The sequence below is a fragment of the Pieris rapae genome, chromosome 9, assembly GCF_905147795.1.
Source record: "Pieris rapae chromosome 9, ilPieRapa1.1, whole genome shotgun sequence".
NCBI lineage: Eukaryota > Metazoa > Arthropoda > Insecta > Lepidoptera > Pieridae > Pieris > Pieris rapae.
In genome coordinates, this window is record NC_059517.1 from 4,438,918 (window position 1) to 4,461,271 (window position 22,354).

The window sequence follows — 22,354 nt, forward strand, 5'->3', positions numbered from 1 at the left end:
GCGGGGCATAAAATGGGTGGACGGGCTTGCAAGCCTCCACCGATTAGCAAAGGGGGTTTTATTGTGGCTGCGGAGCATTCTTCGCCGGAGGTGTTCATCCCTGGGGAGTCTGGTGCAATGTCTGATTAATATGGATAGAAATTGCACCAGCTTTCTACAAGGGAACCTAAACCATTGCGCTGCGGCGCAAGACTTGTTCTTGCAGTCCATGGCGGAGCTGGGGGCGAAAGTTGCGGTTGTTTCTGAACCATACTACGTGTTAAGGAATTATAGTTGAATATTCTTTGTTAAATGATTGAGGGTCTTGAAATGATTCATTTGCAATTAAAGACGTGCGAATCATCTGACACTTTTATTTGAACTAACAGTGGACTGTATATACATTTTTAGACATTCCGCCCACCAAGGACGAGTCCTTTCAACATCAAAGAGTTAAGACAAAATTTTATTAATTACCTTTATAACAAACAAAAAAAATAACATGTTAAGGTAAACATAAAAGCTAATCAATAAAAATAAACAAGGTAAAGAATTCAAACCATATCTACAGACAAGAAAGAAATATTATACATTTTAAATTGAAGCAAACTTGCCGCCCACCATGAAGTAACTAAAATCTAAATCTATTTTTGAAGTATACTTATTTTACTTAAAGGTCTTTTAATAAGGCCATTCTTACATTTTATTGTTATAACTCTAGTAATATTATCAGGACCGGTATGTTTTTCTACAATTCTCCCTAATAACCATTTACATGGTGGCAAGTTATCTTCTCTAACAATACAAATATCATTTATACAAGGTTCTTCAAGTTTCGAATTCCACTTATATCGCTGACTTAAATTTAACAAATATTCTTTAGTCCATTTTTGCCAGAATTTAACAACAATTTTCTGCATTAAATACCATCTTTCTTTAAGATTTACATTAAAATTCACAACTGATATGTCATCAACAATATTTACAATAGGTTCACCAATTAAAAAATGACCTGGGGTTAATGGGAGAGGGTCATCTGCTACGTCACTAAGCAATGAAATAGGTCTAGAATTTATACAAGCTTCAACCTGTGACAGAACAGTAGCCAGTTCTTCATACGTCATTAGATTATCACCTATTGCCTTATTCAAATGAGTTTTAACAGACCGCACTCCGGCTTCCCAAATGCCTCCAAAATTTGGTGCTTGAGGTGGAATGAAATGCCATGTTGTTGATTCAAATGTAAGTAATTCCGCAATCTCATTAGGTATGTTTGATTTAGACCGATCAAACATGTCTCGCAATTGCTTATTGGCACCAACAAAATTTGTTCCATTGTCGCTATAAAGATCTCGACAATAACCACGCCTAGAGACAAATCTTCGAAAAGCTGCAATAAAAGCCTTAGAAGTCAAATCAGTGACCAATTCAATATGTATAGCTCGCGTTACCATACATACGAAGAGACAGATATAACTCTTGTAGGTCTTAGCTCCTCGTCCTGGAGAAAATTTAATATGAATTGGCCCTGCATAGTCAACGCCGGTTGCTAAAAATGGTTTACTTGGCTTAAGTCGGGCATCCGGAAGCTGACCCATGAGCTGTACTCTTGCCGCCTTTGAATACCTCAAACAGGTAATGCATTTACGATAGTACTTCTTGACCTGATCTCGAACTCGTATAATCCAATACTTTGAACGTAGAAAGTTTAGCATGATTTGAGGACCACCATGCAAAGTCTTTTCATGTGCATCCGAAACTAATAAATTAGCAAGGTGAGACTTGGCAGGTATAATAATGGGGTGTCTTGCATCATAGCTTTCGTTGGCCATGCTTATTCGACCGCCTACCCTTAAAATTCCATTATCGTCGAAAATGGGACAAAGAGTGCGTAACACACTCCTTTTAGGCACCTCTTTTCCATTAGCTATAACTTTTATTTCTTCACCAAATGCAAATTGTTGTACTTGCTTTATGCAAACTTCTAGTGTTTTATTGATTTCTGTGACTGTTATAAATTTAGGTAAGAGTTTTCGATCTTCTTTTCTCATTACAAATCTTCTACAATATGATATGACTTTCAACATTTTTACTAAATTAGAAAATTTACTCCATTCAAAATTTTCATTCTTTTCTATAATCTTCATTGTAACTATTTTTTCTTCTTCATTTGTATCACCAATATCTAAATCTTCAATTTGAATATTCTTGCTTCTTAACCATTGTGGACCTTCCCACCATAGAGCGTGAGACAGTAATTCAAACGGACTCAGACCTCTTGACGCGCAATCAGCTGGGTTCATCTCAGAAGCAACGTGTTTCCATTGTTCGTAATTTAAAATATTTAGTATCTCAGACACACGGTTACTTACGAACGTGTTCCAGCGACTAGCTCCTCCCTTTAGCCATGCCAGGACTATGGTTGAATCAGTCCATGCATTTAAGTGTTCTTTAGATATGTTTAACACTTGTGATATTTCAGAAATAAGCTTTGCTGCTAACACAGCACCACATAATTCCAACCGAGGTATTGAAATTTGTTTCGTAATAGGTGCAACCTTGGTTTTGGCTGATATTAAATTGACATAAACTTTATCTCCTTCAATGACTCGCATGTATACTGCTGCACCATATGCTGTCTGTGAAGCATCTGCGAAGACATGTAACTCTGCTTTAGATGTAGAAGAATAACGTAGCCACCTCGGTATATTAATGCATTTAATATGTATCAAATTTTCTCTAAATTTTATCCATTCCTTCAGTAAATCTCCTGTAATAGTGCTGTCCCAATCTAATCCAGTTAGCCATAACTTCTGGATTATTAACTTTGCTATAACAACAACAGGGGCTATCCATCCCAAAGGGTCATATAGTTTTGCTACTTCTGAGAGAATCTGTCGTTTAGTTATAGGTTCTGTGACTATAGGAACATTTAGAGTATATACGAATTTGTCTATGTCTCTATTCCAACTCACCCCTAATACCTTAACTAGGTTATTCACCTTCAGAGGCAGTTCATGATCGTCTCGTTTATTCTCACCAATATATTTTAGCACATTTTTACTATTACTGCTCCACTTTTGGAGTTCAAATCCTCCTGAATTCATTAATTTACTCATGTCATTATAGATATTAATTGCATCAGCAACTGTTTCACACGACGTCATTAAATCATCGACGTAATAATCATGTTTAGTTATATGAGCAGCAACAGGGAACTTCGATTGTTCATCATCAGCTAATCTCTGGAGTGACTTCACTGCGAGATAGGGCGCACATGCTGTCCCAAATGTTAATCTTGAAAGCTTGTAATGTTTTATAGGCTCACTCGGACTAAATCTCCATAGAACTCTTTGATAATTAGTATCATCTTCTGACACCCTCACCATTCTATACATTTTAATTACATCTGCAGTAAGGCATATTTTATAAAGCCTCCATCTCATCAGTATGTGTCGCAAGTCTTGCTGCAATTTAGGACCAATATGTAGATCATCATTTAGAGAAACGTTATTCACTCCTTTACACGAAGCGTCAAACACTACACGAAGTTTCGTCGTCTCCTTGTCTTCTCGAAGTACCGCGTGGTGCGGGAGATATACTGCAGTGGGACTATCAATTTCTTTATGGCTTATTTCAACCATATGATTTAAATTTAAATATTCGTTCATGACTTTATGGTATTCTTCTTTTAGTTTCTGGTTTCTTGATAATTTTTTCTCTAATATTTCAAACCTCTTAGTAGCAATTTCTTTAAGATTTCCTTGCCTACACTGTGGATTTCTAGTCTTAAATGGTAGTTTAACCACGAATCTTCCGTCTTCATCTCTTATAGTTGTTCTATCATAAAAATTTTCACAAAATTCCTCATCTTTTGATAGCCTCTTTCCTATAGTGTTAGGTTCGTTCTCGATTTCCCAAAACTTCTTGAGCATCTCGTCTTCTTTAAGTTGAACATGCAAACTTGCAACATTTGTTTCCAAAGAAACCGTTTCTTGAGGCAGTTTTCCTGATAACACCCAACCTAGGCATGTTCTCTGTGCTAATAAGTTGCCCCTAGGATGTTTGATTACACCATCTAAAAGAATGTTACTGTATACGTCTGCTCCCAAAAGAATGTCAATTCTTCCAGGTGTTTTAAAGGCTGAGTCAGCCAACTCTAAAGTTTCTAGGTCTGACCATTCAGGAGCACTAAGTTTGGTAGTAGGCAAAAGTGTTGTTACTGAACGCAACACATATGCATTCACTCGTATTATTGTCTCAGGATCGTGGCGAGATTTCACGCTAAGTGAAACCATGTATTTGATTCTCAGTTGCCCCTCTCCCACACCTGACACCCAACCACTTACTGATCGGCGCGTAAGATTCAGTAATTGTACTGTAGCTTCAGATATAAACGATGCCTGCGACCCTTGGTCTAATAATGCTCTAATAATATGTTTGTAACCATTCCTACTCTCTACTAATACCTCGGCAGTAGCTAGTAGGACACTATTTTGATTTTCCTTGGAAAAGTTAGTTACAAAATGTACATTGTTTACTTTAGAATCAAGCTTACCTTTGTTTTGCTCAGATATGGTACCTGTCGACGTGGATTCTCCTTCACTCGTAGTCACCGTGTCTCGATCTCTCTCGTAGTGCAGCAGTGAATGATGACGACGCCCACATTTTCTGCAACTCGTTGGCTGACGACACTTGATTACTGAATGTGATGGAGCAAGACAATTAAAACATAATTTATTCTGCTGGACGATCTCTTGCTTCTCTTTTGTAGACATGCCTGCAAACTCTTTACAATAATAGATGTAGTGTTCACCATTGCATAACACACATTTGACTTCCTGCTTTTTCACATCCTTGTGTATACCAGAATGAAACGACTTATGTTTAGCAATAGGTGTAACAACAGGCTTAGGGTATGCTGATTTTACTCCGTGACTGTCTATCATTTCTAATGACCGAAATCTAGCTTCTAAAAAATCCCGCAGTTCTGTCCAAGTAGGTAATTCGGTATTACTTAAACTAAGTTGTTGTTCCCATCTCTTTATTGATTCATGGTCCATTTTTGATATCACTAAATAGTTGATAATCATATCCCAAGTGTCAGTATTCACACCTAGATTTTGCAAAGTTTTTAAACATATGGACGTGGTGTCTAACAATTGTTTGATTGAACTTGATGTCTCCGTAGATATAATCTTCTGTGTAAATAAAGTTCTTAAAATAGCATTGCAATTCAACCGTTTATTATTATAGCGCTTCACTAACTGGTTCCACGCCTCATCGTAGTTTGCGTCCGTAGTCGAAAAGTTGCGTATTAATAGTTCTGGATCACCCGTTAAATTACTTTTCAGATAATGTAGTTTCTGCACCGGTGTTAATGACTTGTTATTATGAATTATAGAACAAAATAGATCATAAAAGGTTGTCCATTCATCATATCTACCTCCAAACTTCGGTATTTGTATTGACGGCAGTTTAATATCATTTAATAACCTCTGTTCGTCGCCACCCGCCATTGAAGTATGCGTTAAAGGTGACTGCTGTTTGATTAACTGTTGTAAGTCCTCTTTCATAGTGGACTTATACTGAATATATAATTCGTCGAATATGTCACAAAAGTTTCCTTTAAAATAGGTACTTTCCTTTTCTTCGTCCTTAGAAATTTTTAAGATCAAACTTTTGTGTCCTTCCTTAAAGTCCCGCCATAATTGTTCTAAAACTTCTAATCGAGTTTCTATATATGATATTTTTATTCTGTCTTTCGGTGATTTCCTATAATTCTTTTCTGCACTTCTTAATGTCTCCAATAACTTAAATTGATACTCAAAGAGACCCTCCATTGTACACTATGACCTTGAGCGTAGTTCGTAATTATCCGATTACTCAGACACACTGAAAAAACTGAACACAGCCCAACGTAAAAGTATTTCACAGTATGGTGTATATAACGTATTTTAGTTCTTTGTTTTAGGTTAGATTCACTTTTATTACACTGTAATGAAACACTGATCACTAAAAATCCTTCCAACTATTCCTTATCGCTTAGGAATGCAAGCATCTATTGTTCTCACTGTTCGCCAACTATTGAACAATAGCGACGTTATCCGGCTCGATTTTGGACCATATGTTAAGGAATTATAGTTGAATATTCTTTGTTAAATGATTGAGGGTCTTGAAATGATTCATTTGCAATTAAAGACGTGCGAATCATCTGACACTTTTATTTGAACTAACAGTGGACTGTATATACATTTTTAGACACTACGTGGCTCAGCGGAGCCACTGGATGGGAGACACTTTGGGGGTGGTGGCTGTTATCGTAAGTCCGATGGATATGGCTATTACCCTTAGAGAAAGGGGGCCTGGGTTTGTCATGGTTGACTGGGGGCTTTGTTCGGTAATAGGCACTTATTTCTCCCCTAACAAGCCGCTTAGAGATTTCGAAAGCTTTATTGGTGACTTGGGTCGTGCGATCCAGCGGGCCTTGCCCAGGCCAGTTATCCTGATGGGAGATTTAAATGCTAGGTCCACCGCCTGGGGTGACACTTCTGTAAACCCAAGGGGGCCGCTTCTGGAGGAGTGGGCGGCGGAGTTAGGGCTTATATTTATAAATAGGGGGACGGAGCCTACATGTGTACGACCACAGGGAGTGTCACGGGTAGATGTCACGCTTGCTTCCTCAAACTTCGCATGGAGATTGTCTGGATGGGAGGTAATGAGGGATTTGGAGACGTTTTCAGATCACCGTTACATTAGGTTTGTCGTAAATGCTTCTTTAGGACCACCTCTGAGGTCGCGGACCAGTCGTCGGACTTTTCCGCGTTGGACTGTTGGTCGACTTAACCGGGAGCGAGCGGAAGAGGTTGCCATTGTTCAGGCGTGGTGTGCGGATTCAACCCCGGTTGAATGCGTAGAAGAAGGCGTCCGCAGACTCCAACGGAACATGACTGAGGTGTGCAACGCCTCCATGCCTAAGTGGAGACCGCCACCTCTGCGGAAGGCAGTCTACTGGTGGACTCGGGAAATCGAAGAGCTTCGCAGGGTATGTAGTAGTGCTAGGAGGACTTATCTTAGGAGTTGCCGACGAAGAAGTGATGATCCGCAGGTCAGAGAGGGATTGCGGTTGGCCTACTGTAGACACAAGAAGGTTCTTCAGGTGGCCATCTTAGACGCCAAGAACGAGGCACATAAAATGTTCTTAAAGGAGTTAGACAGTGATCCCTGGGGGCGCCCTTACCGAGCAGCTCGGAAAAGGCTGAAGGGCGCAGGGGCTCCACTAACAGAGACTCTTGAGCCCACCTTGCTTGATAATGTGATCTCGGGGCTTTTCCCTTTGCCTCCGAACATCGTCCTTCCAAGAATGGTGACCTCGGTGGTGGTGGGGGACGTCGATAGAGAGCAAGCTCCTGAGGTGACTGACCCAGAAATAGAGTCCATACTTTGTCGCCTGAAGAGCAGAAAGAAGGCACCAGGTCCAGATGGCTTGCATGCTAGGGTCTTAGCGGTAACTTTTCCCCACATGGGGGAAACCATTCGGGGTCTGTTTAACTTATGTCTACGTAGTGGACGGTTCCCGATAGCATGGAAGGAGGGCCAATTGTGTCTCATCCGAAAGGAAGGTCGTGCGCCGAACAGCCCTGGAGCTTACCGGCCCATAATTCTCTTAGACGAAGCTGGTAAGGCGTTGGAATGGATTATTGCCTCTCGTTTGGGCCGTCACCTCTCGATCGTCGGGCCGGACCTGGACGAAGCCCAATATGGCTTCCGGGCTGGTCGCTCTACAATCGATGCTCTCACGGACCTAAAACAGCACACCAAGAGTGTAGTCGAGCGGGGTGGGAGGGCGTTAGCAGTGTCTCTCGACATTGCCAATGCCTTTAATAGCCTTCCATTTGGCGTGATCAGAGAGGCCCTTAAATTTTTCGAGGTTCCCCTGTACTTGCGCCGAATAGTAGGGAGCTATCTGGAAGGACGACAGGTCGCTATTGTGAACGGACAGGGAGAAATCGTTCGCTATCCAGTGATGTGCGGAGTTCCACAGGGATCAGTTCTTGGACCGTTTCTGTGGAATATTAGCTATGATTGGGTGCTGCGAGGTGCACTGCTTCCTGGGATGCGCCTCTTCTGCTATGCAGACGACACTCTAGTCGTAGCGAGCGGAGGGTCATTTGGGGAGGTGGCTCAGCTTGCGATGGCCGGTACAAGGCTTGTTGTTAGGCGGATCCAGGCCCTGGGTCTCAAGGTGTCCCTTGACAAAACGGAAGCCCTGCTATTTCATGGCCCAAAGATGGGTCCTCCTTCGGGGGCGGCATTGGTGATTGAAGGCCTTAGGATTCCGGTAGCCCCCTCCATGAAATATCTTGGTCTTGTTTTAGATGGTCGCTGGAATTTCGAGCCCCATTTTAAATCTCTCGAGGGGAGACTTGTGAGGGCGGCAGGAGCACTTGGCACGCTCTTGCCTAACCTTGGAGGCCCATGCCAAAGCGTGCGCCGGCTGTACTGCGGAATCATTCGCAGTATGGCCCTGTACGGGGCCCCCATTTGGGACGACGCGCTGAGCAGGCGGACGAACCGTATGCTTATACGGAGGCCGCAGCGAGTGATCGCGGCTCGGGCAGCTCGCTGCTACCGTACAGTATCGTTTGAGGCGGCCTGTGTGTTAGCTGGTACTCCTCCTTGGGAGCGGGAGGTAGAAGTGATTGCTGCCTCATACCGCGCGAAGGCCGAGGTAATGGATAGCGGGAACGTCACATGGGGGGAAATAGCGGGGCATGTGAGGCGTCATGCCAGAGACATTCTTTTTAAAAGGTGGTCTGACGATCTTGCTACGCCCCGCGCTGGTGCATTGACGGTAGGGGCAATCCGCCCAGTCCTAAAAGACTGGGTGAATAGACATTGGGGTGCTGTGACGTTTCGGCTATCGCAGATATTGTCTGGGCATGGATGCTTTGGTCGGTATCTTCATAAGGTGCCTAGAAGGGAGATACATCCGTTGTGCCACCACTGCGGCGCTCCAAATGACACGGCGGAGCATACTGTGGCTGAGTGTGTCACCTGGACAAGGGAGCGTCATGACCTGGTATCGGTTATAGGGGCGGACCTCACTTTACCGGGAATTATAATAGCCATGCTAGGGAGCGAGGAGGCCTGGAGTGCAATGGTCTCCTTCTGTGAGCATGTAATGCTGCAGAAGGAGGCAGCTGAGCGACTGAGGGAGAGGTCTGGGGATGATTGTAGAAGGACCGGTGGTTCAAGGTTGGGGGCTCGACCTCGAGTAGCCCGGAACCGCAGGTCATGATTAGCTCTCTATGTCGGATATAAGCCAGGGTCCCTTGGGTAGAATGCCTAGCGAACCCCGAGGGCCCATCTTAAGGGCGTGTGATGGGCTGAGGTGGTTTTAGTGGGTAGGGTCTCGCTACCCCTCTGAATAGCAGAGGGTTTTGAGTGTAGATCCAGCCCCACAGTCCCCGCGTTAAGTTCGATTCTTGATGCGGGCCTGCAGAAGTGCATTTCCACCTCAAAAAAAAAAAAAAAAAAAAAAAAAAAAAAAAAAGTTACAATGCTTGCAAGGATGCAGCAGCATCCCTTCTTTAGGATGCATGAACCTCTGTTACCCGGCTGAAGCGTCATCGGCGACACTGTGGTCTCATACGGCGTTGTGGATGGGCTGCAGGATCGACCACCGGGCATGACGGCCTGACAGAACATCTGGAGAATTTTCCACGTTCAAACTTGGCCTGGTAGTCTGATTGTTTTATTGATTAAGCTTGTCTCTCATGAACCTCAACCTCAGACAAACTAATTTAAGATAATTTATCGTATCTGCAAATCGACCCTCTTGAGAAAAAAGGCAAACGCGAAAGCATAGGCTCAACCGTTGTCCACCGATCGCACAAATTCAATCGTTAATTCATATGCGCGCCCATCACTATCAACCGGCTTGCTGCAATCAAGGAAGAGCAACTGCAAAAAATATACCTCAAACAGACTTCGCCCGACACAATATACTCAAAATAACTTTATTCATATAGATAACCAAGTACACTTATACAGGCAGACTGCATATATTAAAAGGTTCCATAATATCTACCTACTCACTGTTTACAACGCAAAAACATCGCAAAAAATTTTGATTATTTTCTGTTATACATTTAAAGCCATTACGATGGTAATCAAAAGTAACAGGCAGACTGTCATTCCTCAGATATAAGACACTGCTCTTACGCATGTGTTAAATCAGCTTCCATAAACTGCAAACACATAAAACATAAACCCTTGCCTTATCAAATAACTCATCAATTCTTAACCACTAGTACGATTGATATGAATTTGTGTGTCTGCAGATGAGCTAGCTGCTAGCTCATTTTTAACTCACGCGTGAAGCGCTTACGGCAATGGCCTCGCCTGCACAAAAACCGGTTCGCTATCGCAAAGCTGTAGTCGAATTGTTTCCTTAAAAGTGCCCAACTTATCAAAACAACTTCTAGAAATTCCTTGCATAACTGATTCACCAAGGAATTGCAAACGAAAACGTGGCGTTACCCGATTTCGGAACGTTATGGTTCTAATCGATGAATATTCAGGAATTTACGGTGCACAAAGATCACACAAGCATATATGTATCTTCCTCGACCAGAACCAACACTTTTTATTCTTTTTTTTTATATAGAACAGGGGGCAAACGGGCAGGAGGCTCACCTGATGTTAAGTGATACCGCAATATTATGTTAAATTCTTCGTTTTAATTAGTGTAATGTAAGGTTAGGTTGCATAACTAACGTAAACATATTAAAATCAAGTTATTTAGTGTAAGCAGACTCACAACTGTGAAGGTCGTGCATTCAAACCGCAACTGTGCACCGAGGGATTTTTTTACGACGCAATTAATACTTGTAAGTCGTAAGGTGAAGGAAAACATGCCGCGAAAGCCTTGTAGATTCGTAAATGCCATTCAAAAACCAACGATGCGAACACAAAAGGCTGATCACCTATAATTAATTTATTTAATAAATAGCCCTTGGTGGGCGCTGCAGCGCGCGAAGAGGTATTATTACGCTCGACTCGCTGCGCGCAGCCGATGGGGTTTAGAATTATGGTTTGTTATGGAAGAGCTGGGAACCCTGACACAGGTATCTTTTACTTAAAAGGGTTCCCAAATCTTACACATAGATATGCTCGTGTACTTTAAATAAATAAACATGTGGGTCATGTAATAATAGGTCGCAACAAAGCAGTAGTTTAGTCTGCACTAGAACAAAATATAACTAATTAAATTTCGTCACACTCACTCACTAGCACGTAATTTTATTCATGAAAGCCTATATAAATTTCCTAACTGTACTGGAATTGACATTTATTCCACTGAACTTGGCCTTCCGCAAATAAATCTTGTATTATATGTATTAACATTTTAACATCGTATTACGTAAGTTTTATTCATGAACAGCCGACGTGTAGATTTTGTGATATCCTTTAAATATTTTTTGGCTTTCGAATAATACTGTTGTCTATCCTAACGTTAAATTGTTCAGTATACAATTAGGTACTATATGAAGTTTGAATATATGTGCGATTAAATTTTGTCTGCAGCTTCGTCTTTGTGGATTAAAGCCTACACATTCTCATTGTACTATCCTGGTAAGTAATATACGTAAATTATTTATTTATTTTATACTCAAATATTTCTAACAGATACAAATTAGGTAATGGAAAGCTTGCACTTTATTGCACACTAAATTAATATTAAATCGTCAATTATAGTTATTAAAACTTATGTTATTGAACCCTAAATTGTATCATGAATATGTAAAATGAAAATGTTTCAAATTGCCAGTCATCGAATTGCTTTTACAACAGAAGGTGATCGCTTCAACACACAGTGACATTGTGAGTATAAAATACACCAACATACTTCATATGATGTTTCGTATTTAGAATATGAGGCGCTGGACATTAAATCATTTTATTAATTTGTGCTTTGTGTAAGTGACTCTTGAGATTTTTACAGCTACTTTAGACTGACTTAGCTTTATCGTTTAAATCTCATTGTCTTATTATTTACGAGTAAAGATACGTTCTTAGCTTCTTGTCTATCACAAAAAAAAAAGTACTGTGTTTGTTAAAATACTTTTATTCTCGAACATCGTAGAGGCAGTTGCTTAAAATTGTTATCATTTGTTCTACCATTTATTTTATTTTTATTTTAAAAATGTTACGATGCATATCAGCGACCTTAGCGTCTCTGAATATTTATTTGAAATATAATTTCCGGTAGTGCGAAATTAAGTTTTAGCAGTTAAGTTAATTAAGTAAGCTTACGTTTTTTCTAATAAATTATAGCATTAATAATTTATTTTTTATTAAGTGTAGATGATAGACATAAATAAGTCTCAAATTCTTTAAAATTGTATTTGGATGCAACTGCTTAAAATTTACGCTTATATCAATGCAATTGATATTACAAAACCCATAATAACGCTGATGTAAATGAAATTTGACCTCCATATGCACATGGAATTGCACACTGTTAACCGTCAAATATTTCCACGTCCATTATATTATTATATAAATCATGTCTTCCTGTTTCTTTAACGTATTATTTAGCAGTTTTTGTTTTTTTTAAAGTGGTTCTTCCTAATAATATTACGCTACATAATGTAACGAAAGATTTTGATATACCTTAATGCCTCCCTTTTTATATAATAATAATTAACTGTGGCTATGTGTAGAATAAATTCTGTTTGAAATAATAATTTGATTTGTAACTGACTGAGTAATATGAAAATTTTTTTCAACAGAGATATAGCGAAAAATTCCTTTCTGAAAATGTTTCACGTTTCTCATGCATTTTCCAAACTATTTCTCATTTTACGAAGTTTGTACCAATAATTAACTCGGTATTACTATATGTATAAGCACGTCATGTTGCCAACAAAATATAAGCCACGAATCACTACGTATTTTTAAAAAAAATGTATTGAATATATAGATTTTCCCTTATCTTTCAGGGGTCGAAAAGTTTACAATCGCTTTAGTTGTGCAAGAGATCCCTTCTTCTTAGCCACACACCTCTATAAACTCACACGTGTATATGTCGGGAATCAGCTACAATTTTCATTTAGTAACATCAAAAGCAAATTAGTTCTAAACAGTTATAAAATTTATTTCATTTGCCAGTATTAATAGATCTACAAATTAGCGACTTTTTGATCGTCTGTACTAATTTTATAGGTTATTATCTCTCCGTCATATATATATTTAAGCTGTACTTAAAACTACATAATACGTACTTAAGTACTGAAAATATAATTACTAATTTTAGAAATAGCTGTATTGTATTGTAAGAACTAACAACGTCATACAGTCGTTGAATATAATTCTGGACTATGGATTATCAAAGAGCAGTTATTTCATTAGCAATTAACATACAATACTTTACATTGACCTTTGAATTATCGTAATTTTACAAACGCTCTATCGGTATGCTCCCTTTACAATAACATTATATATATGCCTAATTCCGAGGTGTTTAAATTGTCGGGTTAAAAACTACAGGGGCATCATAAAATGCTTGCTACCGGAACTCGATTACTGAGCTACAGATGATTACTTGTGGTGGTTTAAGGGATCCAGTCTACGGAGAAGGGAGACATTTTCATATGCCTATTCACGCAAACTCTAATTTATCAAAATTGTTGATTTTTATTAGGTTTTCTTTAGCTAGATATTTGTAAATACAACTTTATATTCTTTTCTGTCTGAGCCTGATCATCCACAATACATGAATGTTCTAACGCGGGTACCAGCGTCGGTGTATAAGAAACAATAGAATAAGGTTAAATTTATAAAGCTATATTTGGCTGCTTCTCAGTAATCATAATAATCAAATGTATAGTAACTACAATTTATATTTAGCTTGTATTAGGGTTCGTAGGTATTGCATAACCTGAAGCGTTATTTACCTGGCTATAATCAATTTTAAAGTAATTCCTGATCAAAATATTATTATTTTAATTATCCTCTCCTTCGTCGACATTTTCTACTTTTTGTACATTCGTAGTTAAATTTTTAGTTTATACCAATGACCACTGATACAGAGTTAATTCAAACATTATATTACTTATTAAACTATTTGCCGGTGGATAATCTAAATCTGATAGTCAGTAGCAATAATATATTTATTATTGTCAATATTTATTATAATACAAATATCTCATTCTGTAGTCTGTAGTCATCTTAATACCCAGCAGGCAATCAGGGTAACCGACTAGTCATACATCTCAGACGTATTTTTTCCCCGAGATTAAGGGTAACATTCAGAGTCATTTATAATACAAAGCGTAATAATAATACTTAAAATTACGTTTTACTTGTAGACATTTGTTTAGTAATAGTATAAATATTGACACTTTATATAATTATTATCCTTAAAACGGAATTTGCTTTATCTATTCAAATTCAAAAAATTATAAGTTTATTTATTACACTTATTCAAATTAAATTTATTATAAAAATATACATTAATTATAGAAAGAAATTCTGTCGTATAAATATAAAAATTATAAAAAAATCCTTCTGCATAATTTATAACTCTATTCATGCGGTGTCAGGCTGTCATAATATTCGTGCTAAATAAATGAAACTTATTAAAATAATTCTACCGATAATTGTATTAAATCACCTTGGAATCTCAATGAAGATGTGTAAATTGAGAGCAATGTTAGCGTAGCATTGTTTTCTATATCAACCTCTTTAACTCGACTGTAATTATTTTTCGATATCGATCGAAACACCCCGAAGGTTGCATTATACTAAATATTAGAACTAGTGAAATACTTTGCTTTTATATAATTAAATTTACTGATCTTATTCAAATCTTATGATTAATATACTATAATTCTACAATATTCAATGTCGAGGCTTCAACACTAGTCAGGCAATCAATATTATATAATATACTGTCCGCACAAATTACAATGTTCGTAAGTGCAAAACATTTATTACTACTATTTAACAAATCTTAAAATTAAAGTAATTTGTTTAAAAAATGTTGATATAGATAGTAACTTAACTGTATTTTATTGTTTATTTTACTATATAACACTCAGAGCAATGTTGGCATAGTGGCTTCAGCGTCCGACTCTCATCCCTAAGGTCGTAGGTTCGATCTCCTTCTGTACACCAATGGACTTTCTTTTTATGTGCGCATTTAACATTCGAACGGTGAACAAAAATATCGTGAAGAAACTGGCTTACATTAGACCCAAACAATCTTTGGCGTGCGTCTGGCACAGGAAGCTGATAACAGAAACAGAAACAGATACAGAAATCTGAGGACCAATCCTAAAATGGATTTCTTTTTTATAACTCTCCACACTCAGTCAACGAGAGTTTATTATTAGTTCGGTAAAATTTGCTAAATTTTCATTAATTTAATCAAACCCACGTAAAATACTAAACATACAATATGTGCAGTTTATTCTTATAATAATGAACTTATAATTTGAAATATTGGTTTGCTTAATTTTAATCATATAATTTACCTCGTTAATAATGGAAAAAGCCACTCAATTTAGTAGTAAGAATACCATAATAAATCAGCACAGCATGGTATTAATTCCCACTATTGCAGATGTTTGTTGACTATAAAATTCCTACCTTTTTTTAACCCGTTAGGTAAATTGCATTTACTTAATGGGAGACATACGAATTCGCCTGAACGCGTTTTTGGCAATGAAATCCTTGAGAAGAAATTGTGTCAAATTTGAATTAAATTATTTCTAATAAAGTAAAGCCTGCAAGCATCTAGACCTAAACAAACCTAGGGTAACACTGATTAAATTAATAAATTTAATACTGATACGTAGATACCGTCGGAGTCCCGGGGGATTACGATTTATGTAAAACCTTTTTACACATTTCTTAGATACTCTTTGACAGGATTAAATCAAGTTATCGCTTGTAAAGCAAGTAATGTCGTGATAGTTTCACTCAAGTGTTGTTACTTTTGAATCGAAATAAGTAGATTCACAATGACCTTATTAGTCTGAGAATACAAGTGCAATATCATTGTTCAGTTCGAACGAAATCTAGAGTAAATGTAGACGTCTTGAGTTGTGACTATTGAGTGAATTAAGTGATATTTGTTACTTGAATGATAATACTGACATTCTCAGATGACTGTTAACCTAGTAAGTACTTAATATATATTTTGTGCTCAGCGCTAAAAATTATTTGAACTCTTGGAACCCTTTCTTTCATACGGATAATTTATTTTTCTAAAATAACATATTTTTCAACTACGTGTTTTAAGAAGCTTTGACTTCATATGTACCCTTTATTAATACCGGTTATTTAAATAAAATTTAAAGTATTACTATTTGGAAGAAAATTTATGTTCACGTATTTAATCACTTCATCTTGGAATTTCATAAATTCAGAGCAATACTTTTCAATTTAACAATTATATCTGTAAAATTATCGAATGCATCTTAATCATATTTTTCATTTACAAATAGCTGATTCATCCTAAGGTTCATGTTAATTACCCAATGTGTTATGTTGTTACCTATCGTTAGGAACACCGTTAACATTAATTACATGTATTGTTATAACATAGTTTAATTAGTCTTAAACATAATCTGCCACACTCAATATATTTTTTCATATATTACGGTTATATATATATTTTAAATAATTTGTAATTTTTTGTGATAGGTATGGCGGCAATCATGACGGAAACGAAGCAACACACAGATTTCAGCAAGTTGAGTAAAACTCGGGAGTCTGACTGGCCTGCCGTACTTTTCTTCATACATATCCACTTGCTGTCAATATACGCCGTATGGCTCGTCTTCACAGAAGCAAAATTACTAACTATATTATTCCGTGAGTAAAGTACAAGTTTTAAGTTAAGATACAGAGTCAACACTTAGCGCGAACCATGACTCCCGTAAGTCATCCATAACGTCTTTAACATACTGAAGTAAGTCGCGCTTAGTCTGGACTTCGAATCTTACACTTAGACCATACTTAGCTAACATATAAAATATAATTCAGTGTTGCTACAACACTTATGAATCCTGCTCCCAAATTTCTGCGGTCTTTGACTCGTAAGCTTAAATGTTAGTTCTCCTATTACCGTTTGTGTGTATGGTGTATAGTGTTTGTATAATCGATTTAACTAACGTTCTAAGCCCACTTATCGTTCGCTTCGTTACCAGAGAAATCTTATTAATGGGCAATTTAATTAATTTCTAGTTGACATCGACATTCTAAATGATGAATGAATCAAAGATTTATTACGAGCCACTGATGTCGTACCACCTTGAAAACATACATATTTTCTATTTAAGTAGCAAATTCTCTTTTCTAAGTTTATACACCAAATGTGTATCAACAAAATTTCCCTTAAGCAGGAAACAACAAAACATTCGTTATTGTAATATGTATGTTATGTGCAGTAGGCAGAGGGTTTGCAAGCTTTTGTAATAAAAAATAAACCCTAATGCTTTCTAAGATCTTCCCAGACTGATGGCAAATACCGATAACTTCCACACATAGTTTTCTTTTTATATCAGAATCAGTTAGTGGATCACGACGACTAAACGATTCGGAAAGTAAACCGGTGAGATAAAATCATTCATTCATTCCTCAGTCATTTAAGGTGAACTAGACTACTTTCAGAGTTATTTTTTCCTTTGTTAGCTTAGATTAGGGTGGTTGTCTGGAAGATCTCGCTCGAAGGCCGCCAGTTGCTTTTCATTAAATTATGTTTAATAATTTTTTTCCTTTTATGTAATGCAACGAAGTGTTAATAAATAAATAAATAAATAATTGCAGCTAATAAAATTTCTTTCAGTTCTCGCCCTTACATTATTTGCAACACTTGGAGCTACTGTTGGAGCACATAGACTATGGGCACACAACACATATAAAGCAAGCTCGGAACTCAGAATATTCCTTATGCTGTGTCAAACTTTAGTTGGACAGGTAATTCCGCAGTGCATGTTTATCTAACCTCCAAAACGAAGGTCAACTAATTAATATGTCTAGTTTTAAAATATGCATGTTCATGAAGAACTGTTAATCGACCTTTGGCTAAGATCTAGATTACCAATCCTAGTCGAGATTTAGTGCGAGTAAATTATTATAAAAGCATGAACCAAACTTTTGTCGAATTGTTTGTAAAAATAAAATGCGCGTAATCTTTAATACTGTACGGCTTTCTATTATAAGTATTATATGATAATGTGAAAATTTTAATTAAATTATATTACTTATCATTTTCAATATATCCTTATATAACGAATTAAGCATATTAAATGCCAAATAGACCATGAAATTATTGTTCCTTGTGTGCTTTAGTTTAAATTTTGATATTACTCTTGGAACATTTCCAACATCATAAAATCTAAGAATTTACCGAAATAATTGTGTTTAATAAACTAATCGCATTACGTGCGTTAGTATCATTGTTACGTGGCAGAAAACTAAAAATAAGAACTTCTAATTCTATGAGTTTTATTCAAATGGAACACTAAACTGCGAACGAAGTCAAACTGGTAGACAAAATGGTATATTTTATTTTGATCATACAAACTATAAGTATTTATTTATTTATTTATTCGGAAACCAAACAGAGACATCCTTATAATAAAAACAAAGTCAAAAATAAAACACAATACAAACACACTGGATGCATCCACAACAGGTTACACTTATACAACCATATGATAAAGTCGAGTAAAACAAATAAGATTCCTTTTACTCGACACGATTGTGGCACAATTATGCCGATTTCGATTATAATTGTATATTAAGCAATATTGGCGATCAAAATAACGTATGAAATATCACGGTGAAACACAGTAAGGTCAAAATGTCGAACAAAGTGGTTTACCTTAAACGCCTTCCGCACTAGTAAAGAGGATGTTGGTCTTCGATTTTATAAAGATTTTTAGCTAATTTATTTATTTGAAAACAAAACAGATAGGTACATCTTTACATTAAACATAAAATAATTACATTGGATGTATCCACAAAAGGTTTTACTAATAAAGATATGATATAGAGCAAAGCAAAACAAAACAAAACATGAGAACACAGTCTGTATGTTATACTGTGTCATAAACGAAGATTCGATTGATGCTTAAAAATGTTAAAAATTTTAATCATATTTCAGAGTTCCAAGAATGAAATCCATATTGCAAAATTTCCGTGTTTATTTCAATGTCAGATGTCACATTTTCATGCTGTTTTATACCTCATGTCCGTTATTTAAAATATACGAATTTATTCCAATAAAACCATCGTATGTGTTATATATATCAAAGAATATACTAAAATAATTTAAATAAGCAGTAAAATCCTACCAACAAGGTCACAATTGCGAAAAGTTCTTTCTTTTCTATACAGGGTTCAATATACAACTGGGTCCAGTATCACAGGTTACATCACGCTCAATTCAAAACTGATGGAGATCCCTACAATCCAAGACATGGATTTATTTACGCACATTTCCTTACAAGGCTGCGTAAACTAAGCGCCTATCAACTAGCTCTCAAGGACACTATTGATATGTCGGACCTGGAGAAGGACTCCATTGTCATGTTTCAAAAAAGGTATTTTATCATACTTTCTGGTGTTTTTATGTTTCTGTTTAAATATTTATTCAAGTACTAAATCAAACCGAGTACAGGGTTAGGTTTAAAGACATTTATTCTCATAATAGACATTAGTCACTTACATGAGAACACTTATATGCTAACGTTACCTACAATTTGAAAAAAAAAAAGAAACTTTCATTTCCTTAGATTGGGATCACTCAATAGATGGTCTTTTAATCCTAATTTGAATATTGCTAGGCTGCCTGTACTTTTTTATATTTTGTGGGAGTCTATTATACCGCAGTCATATTAAGTTCGTTAGCGTCAAGCGAGTGTATTGTTTTGAAATTATAAAAATTATAAGCTAAACGTTACACCATCACTAATTATGTTTTTAATTATATAATACTTTTATGTAGTTACTAATTGGAAAATACAGCTCTCAAATAATAAATAACTAACGTATTCACGTAATTATAGTTATTACAACCTTTTAAGCCATTGGATAGAGCCTTAGCTAGGCAATAAAAGTACAGTGTTTATAAGAATCAAAATACTTGAGCATGATTTTAAGGTATTGGGAAGGAAAAATATTCTATGTCTTATATACTCCTGAATCCTGCTTCAAAACAGTTTCAACGTCACAATATAAATGGGTAGTGTAAGAAACGTAGTAATGTTAGAGAAATAACATCTGAGCGACTAGTGAAATTATTTTCACTTCCCGTTTCTCTTGCATTAATTTACGTTTTGGCCAACAGACGTAAAATAGTATATTTCATTACAAAGCCTGTCATTGCGAACAGTTCTGACAATTGTCTACCCGAGCCGAGGAGCAGCCGAAGGTGAGGTATAGACATTGTTTTGACAGTTGGGAAAGAGAAACCACGAGTGTGTAATAGCCCACATCCCGAACGCTATACGTCCCTATAATTATAAATTTTCGTTTAATCTATTACATATATTACCCTTAGTTATTATGTAAAATAACTTTTTTTTTATTTTCTAGGTTTTACTGGATACTATACGGTATATTATTTATTCTTCTTCCATTAAACGCCCCTCTCGAATATTGGAATGACAGTGTATTAAGTGCAATATTTATCATTGGCTTTTTGCGGTACTGTCTCGTGTTACATGCCTCTTGGCTTATTGAGAGCGGAATAGAACTATGGGGATTGAAAGAAGGCGAAAAGTGAGTAAAATGCACATAGTATATTTTTAAGGTACACTAATAGACCAGCAAGGTATATTATGAGATAATCTAGTATTATTAATTCCCATTACTTAAGAATAGAAGGCAGCAGCCAGTTTCATTGTTAAAGTTTATAAATTGGTATCAGACCAGTATATCGAGGTTATATTAACAGTATATTACCAAATATTTTTTTAATTCCTGTACATAAAAATAACTAAAGAATATAAGAAAATTGCAATTCAAATATCCTATATCGCCTGCCATTCAATAGAAGGTAATAATTTCTATTTTTTTAGGTTCCCCCCAGACAGCAACCTTGTGTTTGTCTTAAATAGAACTTTTTGGCCACACTACCACTACATCTACGCAAAAGACTACAAATCTGGAGAATACGGCTCATACGGTAAGAAATATTTTATTAATTTTCATTAGACATTCTATTTATCCAGAGTAATTATTACCTTTTGACAGCTGCCAAATCGTTTTCCAAAATGTTTTCTTTGGTCAGAGACTGTTTTAAGTTTATTTAATAGATACACCATATATTTCATAGTTATAATAGCTATAGTCATCATACGTTTCACAAATTTAGAGACACACACAGAGGACAGAACTGAAGTATACAAAGAAAAAATTCATCTAAAATATTTTATAAATCGTGATATTCCATATTTACGCTACTTTTTCTACAGGAAAAATATATGTTTCTATAATAAAATCGTTGTCTCCTGGCAACAAAGGCATTGTAGGTAACTCGTTTTACATTACAGATGCGGGGTGCTCCACTACTTTTATAAAAGTATTCGCAGCACTTGGCCTAGCAACGAAGTTGGCAACACTCGAACCTCGCACTTTACAAATCGCTATGGCGGAGAGCGCCAAAACCAATAAGCCTATTGGCGACTGCATAGAGGAAGCTTTAACAAACCAAATAATAAGCGATGAACACTTTTTAAAAAAGTAATTTAAATTATTTTAAAAGTTCAGTACAACATGTTCTCATAATACATATTTATTAACTATAACAGTTTTTTTACTTTGTAATTAGATATAGTTATTTTTATGTTGTTTTTATTTGAAGTCGATATTTAGGGCACACAAGGTAAGCTGCCTTCTTCTTTTTTTAAATAGTCAAGAAACCAACTGATCGACGTGTTATTACTGTAACAATTATTTAAATGTAAGCAAAGCACTTGAGTCTTCTGTTATTGTGTCTATGGTCAACCAAATTGCATAACCTCAAATGAGCCACCTGCTCATTTTTCACCTGTTATATAAATAAAGAACTTATGATTCAACTGTTTTTTTTTTCTTATTCTTTACAGTCGTATAGCCAAAACAAATTTTCATAATAAAACACTGTTGATGTTTAAACAAATGTCTTTTATTACAGTCTAAACGTAACATAACTGAAATATTTATCTTACTCTAACGTGAATATGTAATTCTATAGCAGTATTTTTTTAACGCGATCAGGTTCTCTTTACGATTCTTCCAACAATACTCACCAAATCCTGTAAAAATATATGACAATGTTAAACAATCCCTTTCGGGAATTTACTTATTT

General features: G+C 36.4%; 1 protein-coding gene across 3 annotated transcripts; it reads left to right on the forward strand.

Annotated features, from left to right (window-relative positions):
* Positions 1-10,794: 10,794 nt before the first annotated feature.
* LOC110992089 (acyl-CoA Delta-9 desaturase) lies at positions 10,795-22,085 on the forward strand. 3 transcript variants are annotated; one of them, XM_045629623.1, is made up of 8 exons: positions 10,795-10,874; positions 11,572-11,619; positions 16,699-16,869; positions 17,843-17,973; positions 19,399-19,604; positions 20,599-20,784; positions 21,084-21,190; positions 21,558-22,085. In XM_045629623.1, the coding sequence occupies exons 3-8, from the start codon at positions 16,701-16,703 to the stop codon at positions 21,749-21,751; spliced, it is 993 nt and encodes a 330-aa protein (XP_045485579.1). In that variant the 5' UTR covers positions 10,795-10,874; positions 11,572-11,619; positions 16,699-16,700; the 3' UTR covers positions 21,752-22,085. The 3 variants fall into 3 exon arrangements, with proteins under 3 accessions (XP_045485579.1, XP_045485577.1, XP_045485578.1); XM_045629621.1 differs by lacking the exons at positions 10,795-10,874; positions 11,572-11,619 and adding an exon at positions 11,797-11,868; XM_045629622.1 differs by lacking the exons at positions 10,795-10,874; positions 11,572-11,619 and adding an exon at positions 16,046-16,172.
* The last annotated feature ends 269 nt before the right edge of the window (positions 22,086-22,354 follow it).

What these genes read in the sequence shown, in the direction of transcription:
- LOC110992089 (XM_045629623.1), top strand. Translation starts at nt 16,701, where the DNA reads ATGGCGGCAATCATGACGGAAACGAAGCAACACACAGATTTCAGCAAG. An exon ending in GTCAAACTTTAGTTGGACAG is followed by an intron (nt 17,974 to 19,398) that starts GTAATTCCGCAG and finishes TTTTCTATACAG; the next exon opens with GGTTCAATATACAACTGGGT. An exon ending in ATTGTCATGTTTCAAAAAAG is followed by an intron (nt 19,605 to 20,598) that starts GTATTTTATCAT and finishes TTTATTTTCTAG; the next exon opens with GTTTTACTGGATACTATACG.